The sequence below is a fragment of the Talpa europaea genome, assembly GCF_964194135.1.
Source record: "Talpa europaea genome assembly, chromosome: 9".
Lineage (NCBI taxonomy): Eukaryota > Metazoa > Chordata > Mammalia > Eulipotyphla > Talpidae > Talpa > Talpa europaea.
Window position 1 is genome coordinate 110,202,546 of NC_140076.1, and position 20,679 is coordinate 110,223,224.

The following is a 20,679-nucleotide window of genomic DNA, read 5'->3' on the forward strand; positions in this document are numbered from 1 at the left end:
TAAGCACTTTATAAACATTTGTTGAATGAATGAAATACTAATGCATTTTTTAACATTTATTTATTTATGCATACAAGAACTGGGGTACAGGCCAGAGGTGTGGGGGATGAGAGGATTCACCAGAGACAGAGTGGGAAACAGTACAGGCAGATTGACTGAAACACACTGCTGAGGGGAGCAGCAGGTGAGTCAGGAGAGGTCTGCTGCACCATGTGGGTAGCTCCCTGGCTGATCAGTGGCTATGGATAGCTTCATAGGTTGCATCTTAACTCTTTGTGCCACCAGGGAGGCCCTAATGCATTTTTTTAAATGTAAAGAATCACTGCCACATGGATAAGGATTGGTTTAGGATTTTGTTACATTTGAACACATGTAGCCTAATTAATACCTTGGTCTTCAGAATCATAATGCTTTGATTGCTATTCATTATTTAGATCTGGAGCAATTAACCTAAACTCTTGATACCTCAATTTTTCCATCTGTGAAATGAAAATAATTTTACATATCTCTTAAGGGTGCTTGAGGGATAAATAATATATTTACTCATTTAATAAATATTTGTGGAGTTCCTGTTAACTTTACTTTTGAATATAGTGGGGAACAAATGCATGCATATTCTTGATTTCATGGAACAACAGGCATGAAACAGTTACTTAAATATAATCAGAAAGCCCGAAAGTAGTAATATAGTTGTGACAAGGCCAATAAAGGATTCACAGTGTTATGAGACCTATAATAAAGGGATTTGAAATAGGTCAGGAGAGGCTTTTTTTTAAAAAAATAAAGACTGAACTGAAATCTAGAGGTGGGAAGGAGGAGCTTCTCAGGTAGAGTACATAGTATATGTAAAGATCTTTTTTTAAAAACAGATTTATTTATTTATGCATACAAAAGCTGGGGTAGGGCCTCCCTGGTGGCGTAGAGGGTTGAGCGCAGCACTGTGAAGCTGTCTGAAGCCCCTGCAGCGAGGGTTCGGTTCCTGGCTGGCCAGGGAGATTCCCACATGGTGTGGCAGACTTCTCCTCTCACACCTGCTGCTCTCCTCAGTAGTATATTTTGGTCCTTCTGCCTATTCTGCTCCCTGCTCTGTCTCTGGTGAATCCTCTCACCCTCCCATGCCTCTGGCCTGTACCCCAGCTCTTGTATAAAAATAAATATATCTTTAAAACAAAAAGAGCTGGGGTACAGGCCAGAGGTGTGGGGGCAGGGGGGAGGGTGAGAGGATTCACTGGAGACAAAGTGGGGAACAGAACAGGCAGATTGACTGAAGTACACTGCTGAGGGGAGCAGTGGGCAAGTCAGTAGAGGTCTGCTGTGCTATGTGGATTGCTCCCTGACCAGCCGGGGAATTGAAATTTTGCTGCAGTGGCTGCGGACAAACCCTTGCGCCACCAGGGAGACCCTATGCAAAGATCTTTTGATAGGAAGGATTATGGAAAGGACAACATGGAGCGAAAGGAAGAGAGTGGTACAGAATAAGGCCAAAGAGTTAGGTTGTAGGAACCTGGGGACTCATAGTCTTTTAAATCAATATCTTTTCTTCATAATCAAGAAAATTTTGTATTTTAAAAAGAATGAAAAACTCTAGAAAAAATTTCACTATAGCATTACTTGGTCAGATTTGCATTTTGAAAAGCTCATTTGGCTTTCAGTATGGAGAACAGTATATTAAAATAGGACAATCATTGTGTCCAGAGAAATGAAAGTGGTTTCAGGTGGTGGTGGTGGTGGTGGTAATGAGAAAAAAGTGGATGGTTTTGAAAGAGATTTTAAGATTTAAACAATTTGGATAGATGTAGTGTGATATTACCATTCTTGGAAAGACTCTCCTTTTTCCATTGAGTTGACTTTGCATATTTAAAAAAAGTTGACCATAATCGTGTAAGTCTTTTTCTTTACTCTTTGTTTCCTTGATCTACTTGTCTGTGAATTCACCAAAATAATATTGTCTTGATTATTATAGCTTTATAGTACATCTTAGATTTGAAGAATATGATTTCTCCATTTTGTATATTATTTTTCAAAATTGTTATTCTAGTTCCTTTTTTCTTCTTTCAATTTCATTGTTGTTTACTGTTTCTTTCCTTCTGCATGCGTTGTGTTTATTTTGCCTTTTTTTTTTAGATTTTTATTTATTTATTTATACAAGAACTGGGGTACAGGCCAAAGGTGTGGGGAATGGGAGGATTCACCCGAGACAAGGGGAGCAGAACAGGCACAATGACTGAAATACACTGCTGAGGGGAGCAGTGAGAGGTCTGCTGTGCCATGTGGGTCAGCTCCCTGGTCAGGGATCAAACTCGTGCTGCAGTAGTTGTGGATAGCTGTGTAGTGCTGAAGCTTAACCCCTTGTGCCACCAGGGAGATCCCTTTTTTGAAGTTCTTAAGTTAGAAACTTAGATTATGTTGAGCCTTCTAATATAGGCAGTTTAATTCTATAAATTTATTCTAATCACCTTTTTAGCTCTATCCCATCAATTTTGATATTTTGTATTTTCATTTTCATTTAGATTAAAATATTTCTAACTTCTTTTAAGATTTCCTCTTTGATCCTGGGATATTTAGATATTTAGGCATTTACTTGGGGTATTTAGATATTTATTGTTTCATTTAATTCCCATGAATGTGGAGATTTTCCTGTTATATTTCTGTTACTTTTATCTAGTTTTATTCCATGTCGGTTAGTTGATGTGCTTTGTTTTATTATTTAAATTTGTTAGGTTTTTTTTAGAAATCAGTATGTGGTATATTTTAGTGAATGTCCCATGTGCCTTTGGAAAAGAATGTATACTCTACCATGGTTTGATAGAACATCCTATATATGTTATATCCAGTTACTAATCTTCTTTATTTTTGACTTTTTTTCATTCATTTCCATTATTTACTAAGACGGAGGTCTTAAAAAATCTTTAATTTTGTATTTTTTAAAAAATAAAAAATATTCCTGGACTCTGTCCATTAAATCTTCTGTTATATTGTTTTGGAATTTACTTAACGATGACTTATTTTCTCTGTTTAAAAAAAAATTTAACCAAAGAGAAAAACTCATTTTTTTCCACAACCCTCGTTAAGCAGTTTGATTATTTTGGATGTATATGTTCTTTTTGTCATGATTTGTTAATGTTTTTAAATAGGTGGAAAACCAAAGTCTTTTAGAGGAAAAGACACAATTTGAGAAGATTGTTGAAGAATTAAAAGGAACAGAACAAGAACTAACTGGTCTTCTTGAAACCAGAGAGGTTTATTTAAAAAACCTACATTTTTCTTTTAAATGTTTTGTTAGAGTACAGAGTTACAAAATAGATTATGATGAAGGTACTAGCTTTGTGAAAGATGTCATCTTAAAATTCCTTTTAAAGTATCTTTCTGTTATATTTAATATGCTAATGACTGATTTTAAATCAGATTTAATAGGAGATCCTGTTATAATGTGCCAGAGAAAGATCACCATTTGAATTATAAATAGTGTGCATAATACTATGATTTATAGTGATTACATTTCTTGATGTCTTTCTTAACTGATACATTTAAAATTTAGCTTTTACGTTCTTACTTACAATAGTTTTAATAGTGCTCAGTTTATATGTTTAGAATATCTTATTTTTAAAAAGTATGTTTTCACTTCATAACAGTATTACATTCTTTTACAATAGCAAAAAAGCTTAGTTTTTAAGATACCTTATTTCATTAATATATCTCAACATAACATTTTAATAGAATTTAATTACTTGTAGAGTAAAACTGATGAAAACGTTTTACTGAATGTAAATTTTTTGGTAAATATTTTATTGGTTGATAGAATAGAATAAACTTATAATGCATTTCTGATTGCTTTTTGTTTTAAAATTATGGTTATGATACAACCATATGTAATGGTTAAAATTATAGTAGTTATAATGATTACATTTCTAAAACTTGACACATTCTTAGGACTTTTTTGCCAAATATATGACTTGATTACAGAGTGACCATATTTTGTCAATGAGAAAATTGTAAAAATATTTGCTGTGTTTATACACATTTCTTTTCCAGAAAAAAGTACATGATTTGGAAGTACAACTGACTGTCATTGAAACAAGTGAACAACATTATTCCAAACAGGTTAAAGAGCTGAAAACTGAGCTTGAAAATGAGAAGTATGTATATTTTCCTATAAATAATTTATGTATTCAATTCCTAAGCTTTCTAGTAGTTAATGATAAGTAAATTATGGTTAATATTTATTAGAATGGGTTTAAAGTTATATTTTCTTTCTAGTTAAGAATAATTTACCAATTCCATTGCTTAGGGAAGTACATATCATTGACATCAAAAGTATATCACAAAGCTGAGAACTACTGCTATTTTTTTTTTTTTTTACATCTTTTTTTTTTTTAAAGATTAATTTTTTTAATTTATTTATACATGCACTGGGTACAGTCAGAAGCGCGGGAGGGTGAGAGAATTCACCAGAGCTGGGAGCAGAGCAGGCAGAAGGACCGAAGTACACTGCTGAGGGGAGCAGCGGGCGGCAGGAGAGGTCTGCGCGCCATGTGGGACCCTCCGGTGGCCAGGGAGCAGCCGGGGATCGAACTGGCGCTGCAGAGGCTGCGGGCAGCTTTGCAACCCAGCGCTCAACCGCTGTACCACCAGGGAGGCCCTACTGCTATTTTTTTAAAAAGATTTATTTATTTATGCATATAAGAACTGGTGTACAGGCCAGAGATGTGGGGGATGAGAGGATTCACCAGAGACAGAGTGGGGAACAGAACAGGCAGATAAACTGAAATACACTTCTGAGGGAAGCAGCGGGCAAGACAGGAGAGGTTTGCTGTGCCATGTGGGTAGGTCTCTGGCCGGCCAGGGATTGAACTCATGATGCAGAAACTGCGGATAGCTTCATAGTGCTGTGATTAACCCCTTGTGCCACCAGGGAGGTCCTTGATGAAATTTCTTAATACAAATTCATTAATATGTTTAATTTTGAAAATAGGAGGAAATAATTATTGCGTTATTATTCATAATTACTCAAATAGCCAATCTAGTGGTATGCATGATTATTTTCCTTTTGGTTGCTGTTCTCTACTCTTGATAAAAATAAGAAGTAATTAGTTTACTGAGCATCTTGTTCCTTTCCATTTAGTGTCCATTCCCTGTGTCTGGTACCGTTCCAACAGTATCTTTTTAGGTGTTTAGGATATAATTTTTTTTTTAAGATTGATTTATTTATGTATACAAGAACTGGGAGTACAGGCCAAAGGTGTGGGGGGTGAGAGGATTCACCAGAGACAGAGTGGGAAACAGAACAGGCGACCTGACTGAAATACACTGCTAGGGGGAGCAGTGGGCAAGTCAGAGAGGTCTGCTTTGCCATGTGGGTATCTCCCTGGCTAGGGATCGAACTTGTGCTGCTGTGGCTGCAGGTAGCTTCATAGGTTGCATCTTAACCCCTTGCACCACCAGGAAGGCCGTAGGATAATTTTAACCAAGATTGCTTTTAGTTACTGAACTAATTTGTACTACTTTAATATAAATTTATGTCATCCCTGGTAGTTTTGCTTTTACAACCTTTCATTTTTTATGAAAAGCTTTACTCTTTAATGAATTTCCAGCATAAGAAGGAGGAGAGAATAAGTACTCCTGAAATCATTTCATAAAGCCATATACTCCACTTCTTCATTTAAAAGTGATCCTGGTTGCAACCAGTAACATACCAGATGCAATGGAAATTGTCCTATATCCCTCTGGGTGGTTCTAGCTGGGAAATAATCAAACATCAAACAAATTGATGAGGAAAAAAAGGTCTAATAATAACACTTTTGCCTCTGGTATACCTGGGAGGAAGCTAACATGACTGAGTTACTCACCCAAATGACTTTAGATTCAATCTTAAATAGGGAATTTGGCCTCGTGGGTAAGGGCAAGAGGGAAATTTAGTTAAGGCTTTCACTAGGGAAAAGTATTCAAATAAAAGGTATGCAGAAAAGACATAAGGAAATTAGGGCTTATTGGGAGAGGTTCTTACAGAGAGAAGCTTACAAAAGCAATTTCCGTCCAGACTTCAGAATCTTCCCCATGAAATAAACCTCTTGTTAAAAAGACACCTTGGGGCAGCAGATTTTTCTCACCTGCATGTGGCAATTGCTCTTCCAGTATGGAGCTTTTGAGACCTTTAAGTGTTGCACATAAGGTTAAATGTAGTTTTATTTATTTTAATTATATTAGTTCATGACTCATGAACTATTTTAATCAGATAAGTTTGAAAGAGTTTCTAAAATATTGTCTACTAGAAGGGAAAAATTATATGAAGTATACCCTTCAAAATTTGTGATAAAGTGAGGGGATGGAGGTGTGAGAATATGCAAGGAAATATATAGGGCGTCTTGAAAAACTTACATAAAAGTTTCAAACATGTACAAAGTAGTGGAAGTAATGAGCTCATTTATACCTATCACCTGGCTTCAGAAATTATTAACTAATGGCCAATCTTATTTAATAATCTCAGCCCTTTCCTCTAAGATTATTTAAAATTCCACATTGTATAATTTCATATGTAATATTTTGGCATCACATTTTCTTAAAAAATAGGCTTAAGAATACAGAACTAACTGCAAGTTGCAACAAACTTTCATTGGAGAACAAAGAACTGGCACAAGAAACAAATGATATGGCCCTAGAACTCAAGAAACAGCAAGAAGATATTAATGTGAGTTGAAAAATTAAAGTATCAGTGACTTACTTTTCTTTCCTGTTTAGGAGCTATGAATGACCTAGTAGAAAAATTAGATGCTCAAATTTAAATAGTATGCTATGTATTGTTTTGGGACAGAGTGTTAGCAGAGTCCACAGATACTTCTGTTTTGGTGGAAGGAAAGGTTTTTGAGGGACTGTAACATTGACTTTCACCTTAAAACATGAATTGCATGTTCAGTGGTAACAATGAGTAAACAAGTATTCCTTGAAGCTACAATATTAACAAAAACTATAAAAGCCTCAGACTATCACTAGGAAACAGCAAGTAAGGCTTGCTTTGTTAGCAGGTATATAGAGCTTTTTAGGGAATAATTAAAGTAAGACTGGAAAGGTAGTATGAACTTATGCTATAGTGTATTCTCTTGGTTTATATAGAGCATAATACATTTTATGCTGCAATTTACAGGTCTTAATCAATAGTTTCAATTTTGTTCTTGTTGAATCAAAATAATATAAACAACATTGGTTATTTCTTTAGAATAGCAAAAAGCAAGAAGAAAGAATGTTGAAACAAATAGAAAATCTGGAAGACACAGAAACACAATTAAGGCAAGACTAATGAATTGGTGTTTTGTTGTCTGGCAAAATATTTTTGTATTTTTTTTCCTATTTGTTATTGTTAATTTAGATTAAACTTATGCCGAATATAGTGTAAGTAAAAGATTTAAATTACTACTTTGGAATTCTGCTTAAAAATAAAAGTGGCAGGCCTCCTTGGTGGCGCAGCGGTTGAGCGCTGGCTTGCAAAGCTGCCCGTAGCCTCTGCAGCACTGGTTCGATCCCTGGCCGCCGTAGGAGGGTCCCACATGGTGCGCAGACCTCTCCTGCCGCCCGCTGCTCCCCTCAGCAGTGTATTTCGTCAGTCTGCCTGTTCTGCTCTCCCTTCTGGCTCTGGTGAATTCTCTTGCCCTCCCACACTTCTGACTGTACCCAGTGCTTGTATAAATAAATAAATAAATAAATAAATAAATAAATAAATCTTGAAAAAAAATAAATTCTTCTAAAAAAAAATTGGCTTCATCCCTCTAATACTTTTCAATTTGAATTTAATAATATAAATTTCAAGTAGAATTTATTGAATTGTGCATAATTATTATTATTATTTTTTAAAAGATTTTATTTTTTATTATACAATAGCTGGGGTACAGGTCAGAGGCGCGGGAGGGTGAGAGGATTTACCAGAGACAGAATGGGGAGCAGAACAGGCAGACGGACCAAAAGCACTGCTGAGGGGAGAAGCAGGCACAACAGGAGAGGTCTGCTGCGCCATGTGGGAATCTCCCTGGTCAGTTGGGAATCGAACCTGTGCTGCAGAGGCTGCGACAGCTTCACAGTGCTGTGCTCAACCCGCTGCTCCACCATGGAGGCCTGTGCATAATTATTTTAATAGCTTTTGATAGTCACTTAGTTTCTAATAGGTTGTTGTAGTGGTAAATCATGCAGTAGTATATGAAAATGTTAGGTCCAAAATGCTTTAATAATTAGTTTTGGACATTACTATTAATTTGTTTGATTATATATCATAAAAGTAACTCATTATTTATAATTTTCAATTTTGGAGTGAACTTTGAAATTTTTCATGTTTGCTTCCTAGAATATATTTTTGCAAAAATTGCTTGTATTTCCCACTAATATTTGAAATCTTTGTTTTCTTATTGATTTATTTAAACTTTAAAATATATTAATCCTTTATCTTGTTTTATTTATAGTATCCATTTACCCCAACCATCATTTTCTTTTCACTTTGGATAATTTTTTGTCATACAGATGTTTTTTAAGTTTTGTATTGAATTTGAGTATCTTTCTTTCTATAATTTTACCCATTGCTTTTATTCTTTGAATTTTGTCTGCCTGAAATAAATAATAATCTTTAGTTATTTTTAATATTAATATATTGACAGTTTATCTTCTCTTTTTCAAATAATAACATTTCAAGGTATTAACATACTTTTATTTTATTTTATTTTTTATTTTTAAGATTTATTTATTTATTTATACAACCACTGGGTACAGTCAGAAGTGCGGCAGGGTGAGAGAATTCACCAGAGCCAGAGCAGGGAGCAGAACAGGCAGAAGGACCGAAGTACACTGCTGAGGGGAGCAGTGGGCGGCAGGAGAGTTCTGCGCGCCATGTGGAACCCTCACCCAGCGGCCGGGGATCAAACTGATGCCGCAGCCTCGCAACCCAGCGCTTAACTGCTGCGTCACTGGGGAGGCCCTCAACATACTTTTAATATAGCTATGGATCTATGATTGGGCTTTAGAAATGCAGTGTTTTCATATTCACTGTTTTTAAAATAATCTGGTCTTGTATTTTAAATTTTAAAATATCCATTAAACAGTTTAGATGATTTCCAAATATTTGGAGTCTCTTCTTTGTACTTATAATCTGAAGTATGAGTTTAATGAATGTGGTCATTAAAACTTACTTCTTTTTAAAATTTCTTGGAATCTCCTTTGATCTAATATAGCTCCCTCATAGGATTGCAGGAGGTAGTCAGGAGGTAGTGTGAATAAAGTGCTGAGCACACTGCCTGGCTCATAGCTGTTACTATTTTCTAGATTTGGGACGTCATCTTTCATCCTACTTTTACTGATGTTTTTATTCTTTTTGATTAACTTTCTTCTTCAGAAGTACCAGTTATTTATAATTGAATCTCAGTTATTAAGCTTCTGTATAGGTAGGGGGTAAAAATAATATTTTAAGGAGATTCTAGAGAATTCAAATTATTTGGATAATGTCTTTTTAAACAACTACCTATCGTTTAGACTTAAAGGACACTTCATCTGAATGTGTTTTGGAAAAGTGAAACTATAGCAATTAAAAGTTTATTTTTCTTTTAAAAATATTTAGTAGAAGAACTGGGGTACAGACCTAAGGGCAGAGTTAAGCAGCCATTTTCTGTTTGTACATAAAAACCAGCCATGTTAGTGGGGTCGGGCACGCTTGGCTTGTGTTCTTGGCCAGGCAGGTTTGGTCTTGGTGGGTCATTTGGGATTCCAGGTTGGCGGAACAGGTAGGACCCATTTAAGAATTTATCTCCCTCTTTTCTCCCTGAGTTGTACATTTCCTCATTCCCCTTCCCTTGTAAATAAACCTTTTGTTAACCTTTAAAAAAAAAAAAAAGAACTGGGGTATAGGCCAGAGGTGCAGAGGCTGAGAGGATTCACCAGAGACAAAGCGGGGAGCAGAGCAGGTAGATCTACTGAAATATACTGCTAAGGGGAGCAGCGGGCAAGGCAGGAGAGATCTGCTGAGCCCTATGTGGGTTAACTCCCTTGCCAGGCGTTGAACTCAGGCAGTGCCAGTGACTGCATTGAGATTTAACTCTAGGCCACCAAAGAGGTCCATCAATTAAAAGTTTAATACTCAGTTAAAGTGTACATATTTTGGATTCAGTTTTCACAAGGTCACTTATTCTAAATGATTGAATACTATTCCATACACACAGGTTATACCCAGCAATATCTAAGTGGTAACAAGGAAGACTACAGTTAGATATATCTTTAATTATTCATCTGAGACAAAGCACCATTTTTTTCTATGTAAAAGCACAGATTTTTAATTTAAAAAAGCTGTATAATGATAATGTATTCATATGGTACAAAATTCAAAGGGACAACTGAGCCTTTAGGGAAATTAAGCTCTCTTTCTTGTCTGTTGTCTTTCTTGCTGCCATTTTTCTCTTCTTGTTAATTCAGAATTACTTTCCAGAGGTATTACTATTTATTTTTAAAGATTTATTTTTTTTTTAAATTTATACAAGAGCTGGGGTACAGGCCAGAGGTGCAGTGGGTTAGAGCATTCACCAGAGACAGAGCAGGAAACAGAACAGGCAGATTGACTGAAATACACTGCTGAGGGGAATAGCGGGCGAGACAGGAAAGGTCTGCCATGCCATGTGGGTTGCCCCCTGGCTGGCCGGGAATTGAACCGCGCTGCAGAGGCTGCGGACAGCTTCACAGTACTGCACTCAACCCGCTGCGCCACCAGGAAAGCCCGATATTACTATTTCTTATGTAGGTTTCTAGGTATACTTTTTGCATATTAAGGATCTATGTGTATGCAAATTTCTGTCATGAACTTCATTAAAATCATTTGTATTTATGTCCCTAATTTGTGTAAAATTATCTGTCTTAAAGTGATGACTAATGACTAAGAAAACAGTAAAGTGAAATCTTGACTTAAATAAGAAATAATTGTTCTTTCTAGGAGTTTTTAAAAAACTCCTAGGGGCCTCCCCGGTGGCGCAGCAGTTGAGCGCTGGGTTGCGAAACTGCGCACGGCCTCTGTGGCGCCGGTTCGATCCCTGGCTGCTCCCTGGCCACCGGAGGAGGGTCCCACATGGCGTGCAGACCTCTCCTGCCGCCCGCTGCTCCCCTCGGCAGTGTACTTCGGTCCTTCTGCCTGCTCTGCTCCCCGCTCTGGCTCTGGTGAATTCTCTCACCCTCCCGCGCTTCTGACTGTACCCAGTGCATGTATAAACAAAACAAACAAACCAGCAAACAAATAAATAAAGCATGCCTCTATTAAAAAAAAAAAAAAAAACTCCTAGAAAAATGACTGCAGGTATCCAGATAATTAATAAAAAATAAATGTCTACATTAAATATAGGAGTAGAAGTATACCTGTCGGCATTAATATATGAAAAATTACCAAATAAAATGAAAAATTAAACTAACAAAATAATGGTGAACCATTTTAGAGATCCCAGAAAGGGAGTAAAAAACATAAATTTTATTACAATGTCACTCTTTCATTTCCCTTAAGGAATGAACTGGAATCTGTGAGAGAAGAACTAAAACAGAAAGGAGATGAAGTTAAATGTAAATTGGACAAGAGTGAAGAAAATGTATGTTATATTAAATAAAAGTTTGTAGCACAAAATTTCAAATCATAAAATTAGCCTTTATCTGTCTAAATTAATGAAGTATACTCGTGTATAAATAGTAGGTGCTCTAGGGAATGTAGGCTGTTGATCTTAAAAATATAGTCAAAGTTGGGTTATTTTGCTTGTATGGTTTATATTTAGAGAAATAATGACAATTCTAAATTTCATTCATAAATGTTCAATATTTAATGTTGATATACATTTTTAAGCTAAATAAAATGCTTGTTTTAATAATATAAAATATACTGATAAATTGGTTAATAAGTTTGTGTTGTACTTTGGTAGGTATGATTTTAACAAATTGAGATAGGAAGAAAGACTATTTTAGGGAATAATCTTCTGAAAGTGCAGTAGTACAAGATATGTGAAATCATATGGTATCTCTCATATATTTGGTGAGAGAAAGTTATACCAAGATAGCAAGATCAAGCTAGGTTATGAAAGCCTTAGCTGCTTTTTCATTCATTCAACAAATATTATTAACTACTTACTATGCTCTATTCTGGGTGCTGAGTATGAATTTCATTTGTTTATATGGAAAGTGGTGATCCAATTAAAGTTTTATATTAGGGAACTGACATTTTTAATTTTTAAGAGTGGAATGAGAGTGATAGAAGGCATTGGAATCAATTGGAAGACTGTGGTAAATAGTTTCAAAAGTTCTGAAAAAAATTTTGGAGGTGACTTTGGCCTAATGTTGTTCACTTATTCCTGAGTCAGTTTGTGGCTGGGGGGATAGAGTAATCTGATCAGGCATGAGCTGCATACCCATTCTGAAGACAGACTATGACATCTGGAATTTAAGGTATTGGTGATAGTGGAGAGAGTAGGACAAGATGAGAGTGGAGAGAGATGAGAGAGATGAGGATGTATTCAAATTAAGGTGGAGAGAGATGAGGATGGTCACTTATGGCTTCATAAGCTATATTTAGGAGTTTGAGGTTATTGAAGAGTTTTGATCTAAGGAATGTCATAATTATATTTGTATGTTAGAAAATTGTAGGAATGAGATGAGCTCGCATTTTTGTTTTACTAATTTTTTAAAAGATTTATTTATTTATGCATACAAGAGCTGAGGTACAGGCCAGAGATGCGGGGGGGTGGTGTGGATTCACCAGAGACAGAGTGGGGAACAGAACAGGCAGATTGACTGAAGTATACTGCTAAGGGGAGCAGCAGGCCAATCAGGAGAGGTCTGCTGCGCCATGTGGGTTGCTCCCTGGCTGGCCAGGGATTGAACTCCTGCTGCAGAGGCTGTGGATAGCTTCGTAGGTTGCATCTTAACCCCTTGTGCCACCAGGGAGGCCCTGAGCTCTCCTTTCTAAGGGCTTAAAATGGACCAGAAACATCGTAGTTCCTTTATGTATGTTATTTTATTTAACTGGAAGTCATTTTTGTTCTCATTTTATGAATTAGGAAATTGAACCTGGAAAGGGTAAAAATCTTTGAAAGGTTACAAATGGAAAGGTAGTAGAGCTTGACTTTTTTTTTAGAGCTGGCCTTCTTTTGATTATGCCACATTTTTTCTCTCAAAATTATTTTTTCTTTGTTTCATATTACTAATTAAATTCAGCCATGAAAAAATGAAGTAATTTTGTAAAATTTTGGTAATTCACTACTTTAAAATTTGTGTCAGAGGCCACTTCAAAACACTAATCTTGTTTGTAATGAGGAAAAATCAGAATTTAATGTTTAATGTAAATCAGAATCCTCTAATAAGAACTTAAATTTATTTTACCAATATAGAAAGTATTAGTGAAACGGAAAACAAAATGAAAGACAAGGTAACATTTAAATTTTGATGGTTGGATTTTAATTACCTATTGAAACTGCTTCTAAGCTGCAAATATTTCTCAGATACTTTGCCTGACAGTGAATTTTATTACTTGTCTTTTTCCTGGTCTGCTACCTTAGTTTAGACATGTATTATTCCATACGTAATTTATCTGATCCTCAGGTTTGTTCCTTCTAAAATGGAGATAGTAATACCAATCAATTGCTTGTTACAAGATTCAGATTATTTAAAGAGATTGTAAACGTTTATGTACAAGGCAATTAAAAATTGAAGGTAAACTGGAAAAAATGATAAAATAGCACAAAGTGATATTAAGAATGATGAACATTAACATATAAACATTAACACAAAGACAATTTCTGTTTTTAAAAGCGAATACTGAAATAAACTGGGAGAACTGATAACTGTCAAAATACTAAACTTTGTAATTCCATTTCTAAAAGATATAGAAGAAAATAGAAATTATGTTACCATTTTTAATTATGCTATCAACTAATATTTTTTAGGCTCGAAGCATTGAATGTCAAGTTTTAAAAAAAGATAAACAAATGAAGATATTAGAAAACAAGGTATTATCAAATTGCAAATAATGTTTGGGAGTAGAGGCTTAGTAACAATATATGTGACTAGATTCTTTAGGGCTAGTAGCCTTTACATAGTTCTGTACAAATAAATCTGAACTCTCCTTTGAAGACTTTTGAGGACTAATAGAGGATTTTTATTACAGGTTTCTTTGAAGAGGCTCTGGGTTCAGGAGTTTTGCACAGTACTTCAAAGAGCAGTTTAAGAAAACTGCTTTGGTTATCTCTTCTTCCCTTTCCCAAAATTTCATATAGTCAGCATTTACATTTGTTGTGGCTACATTTAGAGTAGTAAGATGCTTTTAAAAATCATTCTTACATCTCTCACATTTCTGTAATTAAGAAAGCTGTAGGAAAGTTTCAGCTATTAATGTGAAACGTTTTACTGCCTGACTGCCTATTCCAATTCACTTCCCTCTTTTCTATACCTCATCACACACTTGTCCTCATACTTGACTTTTCCTTTGGCAAGTCATTTATTATTAAAATTCTAACCTCTTATAACACCATTTTCTTCTAACTATAATTCTGATGAACAAAATTCCCTATTTCTATGCACATGCATTATTTTACTTAAAAATGAACTGTGATAATTTAAAACCTTTTAAGGAATTTCTAGGCATCCCACCAAATAGCCAATCAAATTGGAGTGAAAATCATTAAAATTTTTCTCACTTTTCCTTAGCTTTTCTTACAGTTTTCTTTTGTGTTTTCTGAAGTAGATCATTTGTTAAGGGTGGAACACTATTAAAGTATGGTCAAAATAAATACTTTGTAGATAGTAGTGCCACATATTATTCAGCTTCACAGTAGTAACTATGACTATATGTGAATGTCACAAGAAAAATAAGAGTATTCTGTGCTATTCAGGGAGGTTAAATTTTTTTCCCCACTGGGGTTCCTATTTGTTGGAAATTAGAACAACATACATACTTGTAATATTTAGTGTCCTTTAGAAATTTGTGCTGCTTTTATAGTACGCCAAATAATTCTTAGACTAATACCTCATAGTTCAAGATAGCATATTGTAGTCAGGCAAAATAGTCCCTGAGAGTGAGATATACAAAAAAGTGTTTTAGCTGGTATTTTATGAGAGAGATTAGAATGTAGTTAGGAGGAGATAGAATAATGTAGTATTAATGTATTTTTTCCAAAGGAGAAGAGATCTCAGAAATAAGAGATGGGTAATGACTTTAGAAGATAAATTATAGGTATTCTTACCTCTGACTGCAGCTTTTCAAAATTCAACTAATATATAATTCAGTTTGTTGTAGAGTTGACCCCAAAGGCACATTTTCTTTAGAGTAGTTGAATGCATATGTTGTCTAAGTAGACTAAGAAATCTTAAGAAATTCAAATTTGTAATTGAGATAATCTTTTGTTAAAATTATACTTGCTCACATAATGTTTGACGTTAGTGGAATTATTTAACAACATAATTTTTGAAGTGACCTCTTATTTTGTAATATTTTTGTTAGTTGGAAATTACTTATTTCAACTAGAATATTGAATAAAATAGTTATTATTTCTCATAAATTTTTAGTGTAACAATTTAAGGAAACAAGTTGAAAATAAAAGCAAGCACATTGAAGAACTTCAACAGGAGGTATGTACTGATTCTCAAAATGAAACTACTTTAAAAGAAGGGTTATTTTAACTGCAGTTTTAGAGACTAATGCTTTCCTTTAGTAGTTTCAATCCAAGCCTGTAACAATGTAGGTTTGAATCGCTTTGATACTAAATAAAATTCTTTGTTTTTAACTTTTAACAGAATAAGGCCTTAAAAAAAAAGGGTACAGCAGAAAGCAAGCAACTGAATGTTTATGAGATAAAGGTATTTGCGATGTATTTTTTGAGATATTTATTTTTATTTTTGAAATACTGAGAGACAAAGATTTAGCAATTTTATACCCTTATATGATAGCAGTTATTTTTAAACATTAACTTTTGTAATTCTGGGAATCATTTCTTTTAGTTGCAATAAAGTTATTTGGCTGTGTTAAAAATCGCTAAGCACTTTAAAAATGTATGTGTGTATGAGCGTATATGTATGTATTCAGATTCCTTACCTATACATTGAAAATTGAGATTGAGTAGGTTTGGGGTGACACCTTGAAATGTACGTTTTTTTAAAAACACCATATATAGTTATCCTGTAGCATAAAGCATTTTAGAACCATTGACTGTAAAAAACAAATTAAAATCCTGGAATGTAAGCTCGTGATGCTAGGGTTATGTTTCGTTTGTCATCTTATTCCCAGTTCCTTTAACAGTGACTGACCCTTGTAAATACTCAATAGTCTTTGAATTGTGAATGGAAGGCACTGGTTCTCAGTGTATTAAATAGGTACCCTTTGGGGGGAGGCAAAATGTCTTACTTTTCGATAGTATTTAAAATTAAAAATATGTAAATATAGTTGAAATGAAAACAAATAAGAATTCTCAGAAAGTACTGGAATTATATGGAAAGGTATATAATTCAGCCCTTTCATGTTTAAATAGAATCAGGAGAAATGTATAAAATATTCATAGTAGCATTGCTTGTAGTAGCCCTAAACTCAATACAACACAGATATCCTTGAAATATTATAAAAATAAGTCAGTAGAAAATGACCCTAATATGAACTAGGTATTGAAATCTCCTCATATGATCTTTTATACACCTATTAAAACTTTGAAAATGGGAAAAAAATGTATGGTTTTAATAAAATGGGGACTTTCAGTGAAGAAAGGAAAATATTAAAAATAAATCATACAGAAATTCTAGTACTGAAAAGTAAAACATCTTCAAAAACAAGCTTCAATAAAAGATTGAAGAAAACGAAAGTATTGGTGAATTTGAAGCTGGATAGAGAGAAATTATCTAGTCAGAGAAACGCAGAAAAAGATTTTTTAAAAAAGGAATGGTACCTTAGTGACCTTTGGAACAATATCAGGTACTAACTGTGCAGTTAGAGTCCTTGAAAAGAGGTCAAGGAGTATAGGGCAATAATAGTAAATTACACTTTCTCAGTTTCTCACATTGAATAAAAAGTATAAATGTGTAGATACATGCTTTCAGCAAACTTATAGTAAGATTAACACATAGAAAGAAAGGTTTCTTTTCTTTTGGTTTTGTCTGTTTCTTTGCTTTGTTTCTTTATATTCCACATTTCAGTGAAATGAACTGGTATTTGTCTTTCCCCTTCTGACTTATTTTGCTTAGCAGGATGGTCTCAGGCCCATTCATGTTGTTGCAAATAGCTTTCCTATTTTCTGTTCATTATTTCTCAGGTATTTCCTTTTTTTCCTGAATTTTGTTGTATCTTTCTGCTTAGCTTTTCTGAGTTCCTTTATATCTGAGTTGATTTTCTGTGTTTTCTTCCCTCTTTTTTTTTCTTTTCTCAAAGGAATTATGAACTCATAGCTGATAGGGAGATAAACTCTTCCATGTGTTTATGGTTGGATTCTGGAAAGTTGTTCTCTCCTTGTGATGTCATGTTCCCTTTAGGTCTCAAGGAGCCATGTGTTGTGTTTTTTGGCCTCCTATCCTTTGCTTTAGAGGTCTGGTTTTTTTTTTTTTTTTAAGTATATGTAGCCATAACTTAGAGTTGAACTGGTTTTAATTTTCCAGTGGATGGTGCTGTGGTTTTATTTGATCTTAGTTTTTTGGTCTTTGCTGGCTCCTAAAATTTGATCTTGCAGTTGCTGCGTTGGAGGGTTGGGGGTAAGGGTCTTGAAGAGTCCAGCCTCTGGTGTGAATGTGTTAGGGGGATGACTGGTGTGTGTTTATGACACTACCAGTAGTGCTCCTTTATGGGGTTCCAGATCTGATACTCTGCAGCCTGTGGGCTGTCAATGCTCTTCATAAGACCAGTACCAGTCCCAAAGGGTAGGTGAGGAAGAATGCAGTTCAGTGCTTTTTTTGATGTTTTCACTGATGATCTGCTCTCTGTGGAGCACTCCAACTCCTCTACACTGTTTTCTTTCAGTTAAGAGTGTGTGACTACACCTGTTTAGCTTTCCCTTCTTCAGGGCTCCTGGCATCTTCCTTGTATGTATCCCATTGTCCTGGATCACAGCCTCCAGGTGCTTCTCTCCACCCATCTTGTTCAATGAAGGATGACTTTCTTTTCTCTCTACTGTGTTGTAATATGTGTTGATCTCTGATAATCAAGGTGTGCTCCTGTTTTGCCTCAAGCCACATTACTCTCTGGGTTTAATGTTCTTTTGGTTAACTATTGGGCAATCCTATAGGGTGTGAAGCAACCAACTTCCTTTATCACCGTTGGGTCCATCAATTTTTATTGTTGTTTTTGTTACAGTTGAATGAATTTGTTATTCTAAGGATTTTGTGGTGTTTAGGAAGAAGGAAAGAATAGAGTGAATTGGGGAGAGGGAATAATTATTGATAACATTTAGAACTGATGGAAGATATGAACTCACAGATATAGAAAGAGTGATATATACCAAATAGGAAAAATTAAAAAAAAATAATATGTAGACTTATTATGTGTTATAGTGCAACTATAGGATATAGACAGACAGAGGTCTTAAAGGTAACTAGGCAAATTGAAGTTCACTAATGACAAGAAATTTGCCATGGACGTCTTAGCAAATAACAATGGAAGTCAGTAAATAAGAAAAAAATTCTCAAGTACAGCAAAAATAGCTGTCAACTTTGAATTAGGTCCACAACATACTTCTCTTTCGAGAATATTGGTGAAATAATGACACTTATAGATGAAAAAGCAAGGAAAACACTTGTGAAGAAAAGTAAGATAACAAAAATGATAATATATAGAAGCCTAACATTCAGTAAAGTTGTTTAAAAAAAAATCCCAATATGCTTTTCCCTCAGAACATGGATTTTCTATCCAAATTGACAGATTATTTATTGTAGTAAAGATGTTGAACTGAGACTAAGCAATGTAAAAATTGCTGGGAAATTCATTAAAAGTAAAAATATGGTTGCTTTTAAAATATTACTTGTCAAGACTAAATGCATATTTTAAAGAAAAAATATAAGAAATTATGAAAAATGAAGCATATCTCACCATATGAAAAATATGGGAAAAATTATCTGACTGTAATTTCCATGAATAAGTATTCTTTGAGATTCATAAAGCCACAAAATGAATACAGAATGTTTTCAAATAATTTAAGCAGTCCTTACTAATATTTATGCTATTTTCTTTACTTTCAAGGTCAGTAAATTAGAATTAGACCTAGAAAGTGCCAAACAAAAATTTAAAGAAATGACTGACAACTATCAAAAAGAAATTGAGGAGAAGAAGAAATTAGAAGAAAATCTTTTGGGAGAGGTATGAGAAACTATGTTTGAGAATTTGTTATACTAAAACACTATTTATTAGTAATTTAAGAGAAAAGTAGTAATTCTTACTTTTAAAATTATGATAAAAATTTAAATAAATTTATTTTAGGATATAGTCTCCATAGCAGCTAAAATATCATTGATTCTAAATATTTGAGCATTGAGCAGTAAGTGATTATTTTTAAATGATTAAATGATTGTTATAATGTTATTCTATTATCTAATTTTATAGAACACCCAAAAATCAATCAAAACAGTAATGCTTTTTATACTTTGTTTACCTAATTTCCTGGTGTTGGTTTCTGCATTTTATGTAAATAGAGTGTATGGTGTTTACATTTAAGTAAACTTTTTGTGCATTAATTTTGAGAAAGATTTTATTTGATAGGTTGAAAAGGCAAAAGTAATAGCTGAAGAAGCGGTAAAATTACAGAAAGAAATTGATATACGATGTCAACATAAAATAGCTGAAATGGTAGCACTTATGGAAAAACATAAGGTAATTTCTTATTGTGAATGAAAATTATTAATTGGAACCATAGTTATACATAAAAACATTGAAATCAAGATAGTATTCTGATTTGTCAGAGAAAATAGTCCATGCCCTAATGACTAATTATAGCAGGAATATCCTTGGTATCCTGTTTCTCCAATTTTGATTCAGAATTGCACAAAGCTGAACTTGGGTGCTACTGGGGTGCATCTTGTTAATATTTTTATCCTCTACATGTGTCTAATATATACAGGGTTAAACACATTTTTATTAATGGAATAGGTGAAAGGCTTATGTTTCTTGTATTTGTGGTGGTGCACTATTTTTGTTTTTTTAAAAAATCATTCTCTTATGGGGTTTAAGCTTTATTCCCGTCCTGATTTGGAGAGGAGATGGGATATATCTACCTATTCATCCTTAAAATTTGTTGCCGTATATAACATTATGGCACAAACAACGAGGATTAAAAAATATTTTAAGTAACATTATTAACTTATAGATTTGATCATATTTAGCATGTGTCTGTCCAGTACAGTTTTTATCTTTGTTGATATTCAAATCGTCTTATCTTGGCCAGTGGAAACCTCTTCAAACTGACCAGCGAGTTCCTTTGACTTGACTGTTTAGTTTCTGATAGCTTTCTTGCTTTCTGTTAAGATAAAATGTTCGAGATTCATCTTATATTTCCTTTGCTAGATCTGGAATCAGACTCTTTTCTAAGAGGTTGTGATCTTTTGATCCAATTAAAAAATGATTAAATTCAGTGCTTCCAATTAAAAATATTTTATTCTCTTGTGTTAGACTATTTCCAAGACTGTCATCTATGCTTCATTGTTTGTGTTATTTGAATAAAAACTGGAATTGAAAAGGTT

The 20,679-nt window shown here is 34.2% G+C and overlaps 1 protein-coding gene across 2 annotated transcripts in view; it reads left to right on the forward strand.

The window, feature by feature from the left end:
* SYCP1 (synaptonemal complex protein 1) overlaps window positions 1–20,679 on the forward strand; it is a gene marked incomplete at both ends in the record, with an annotated part of 54,796 nt that overhangs the window by 19,123 nt on the left and 14,994 nt on the right. For both annotated transcript variants that reach the window (XM_084243515.1, XM_084243516.1), the window contains 9 exons: window positions 3,135–3,239; window positions 4,033–4,136; window positions 6,568–6,685; window positions 7,211–7,281; window positions 11,504–11,585; window positions 15,544–15,606; window positions 15,772–15,834; window positions 19,187–19,303; window positions 19,703–19,813. In XM_084243515.1, coding sequence (XP_084099641.1) covers window positions 3,135–3,239; window positions 4,033–4,136; window positions 6,568–6,685; window positions 7,211–7,281; window positions 11,504–11,585; window positions 15,544–15,606; window positions 15,772–15,834; window positions 19,187–19,303; window positions 19,703–19,813 — 834 coding nt within the window. The remainder of the gene's footprint in view (window positions 1–3,134; window positions 3,240–4,032; window positions 4,137–6,567; window positions 6,686–7,210; window positions 7,282–11,503; window positions 11,586–15,543; window positions 15,607–15,771; window positions 15,835–19,186; window positions 19,304–19,702; window positions 19,814–20,679) is intronic.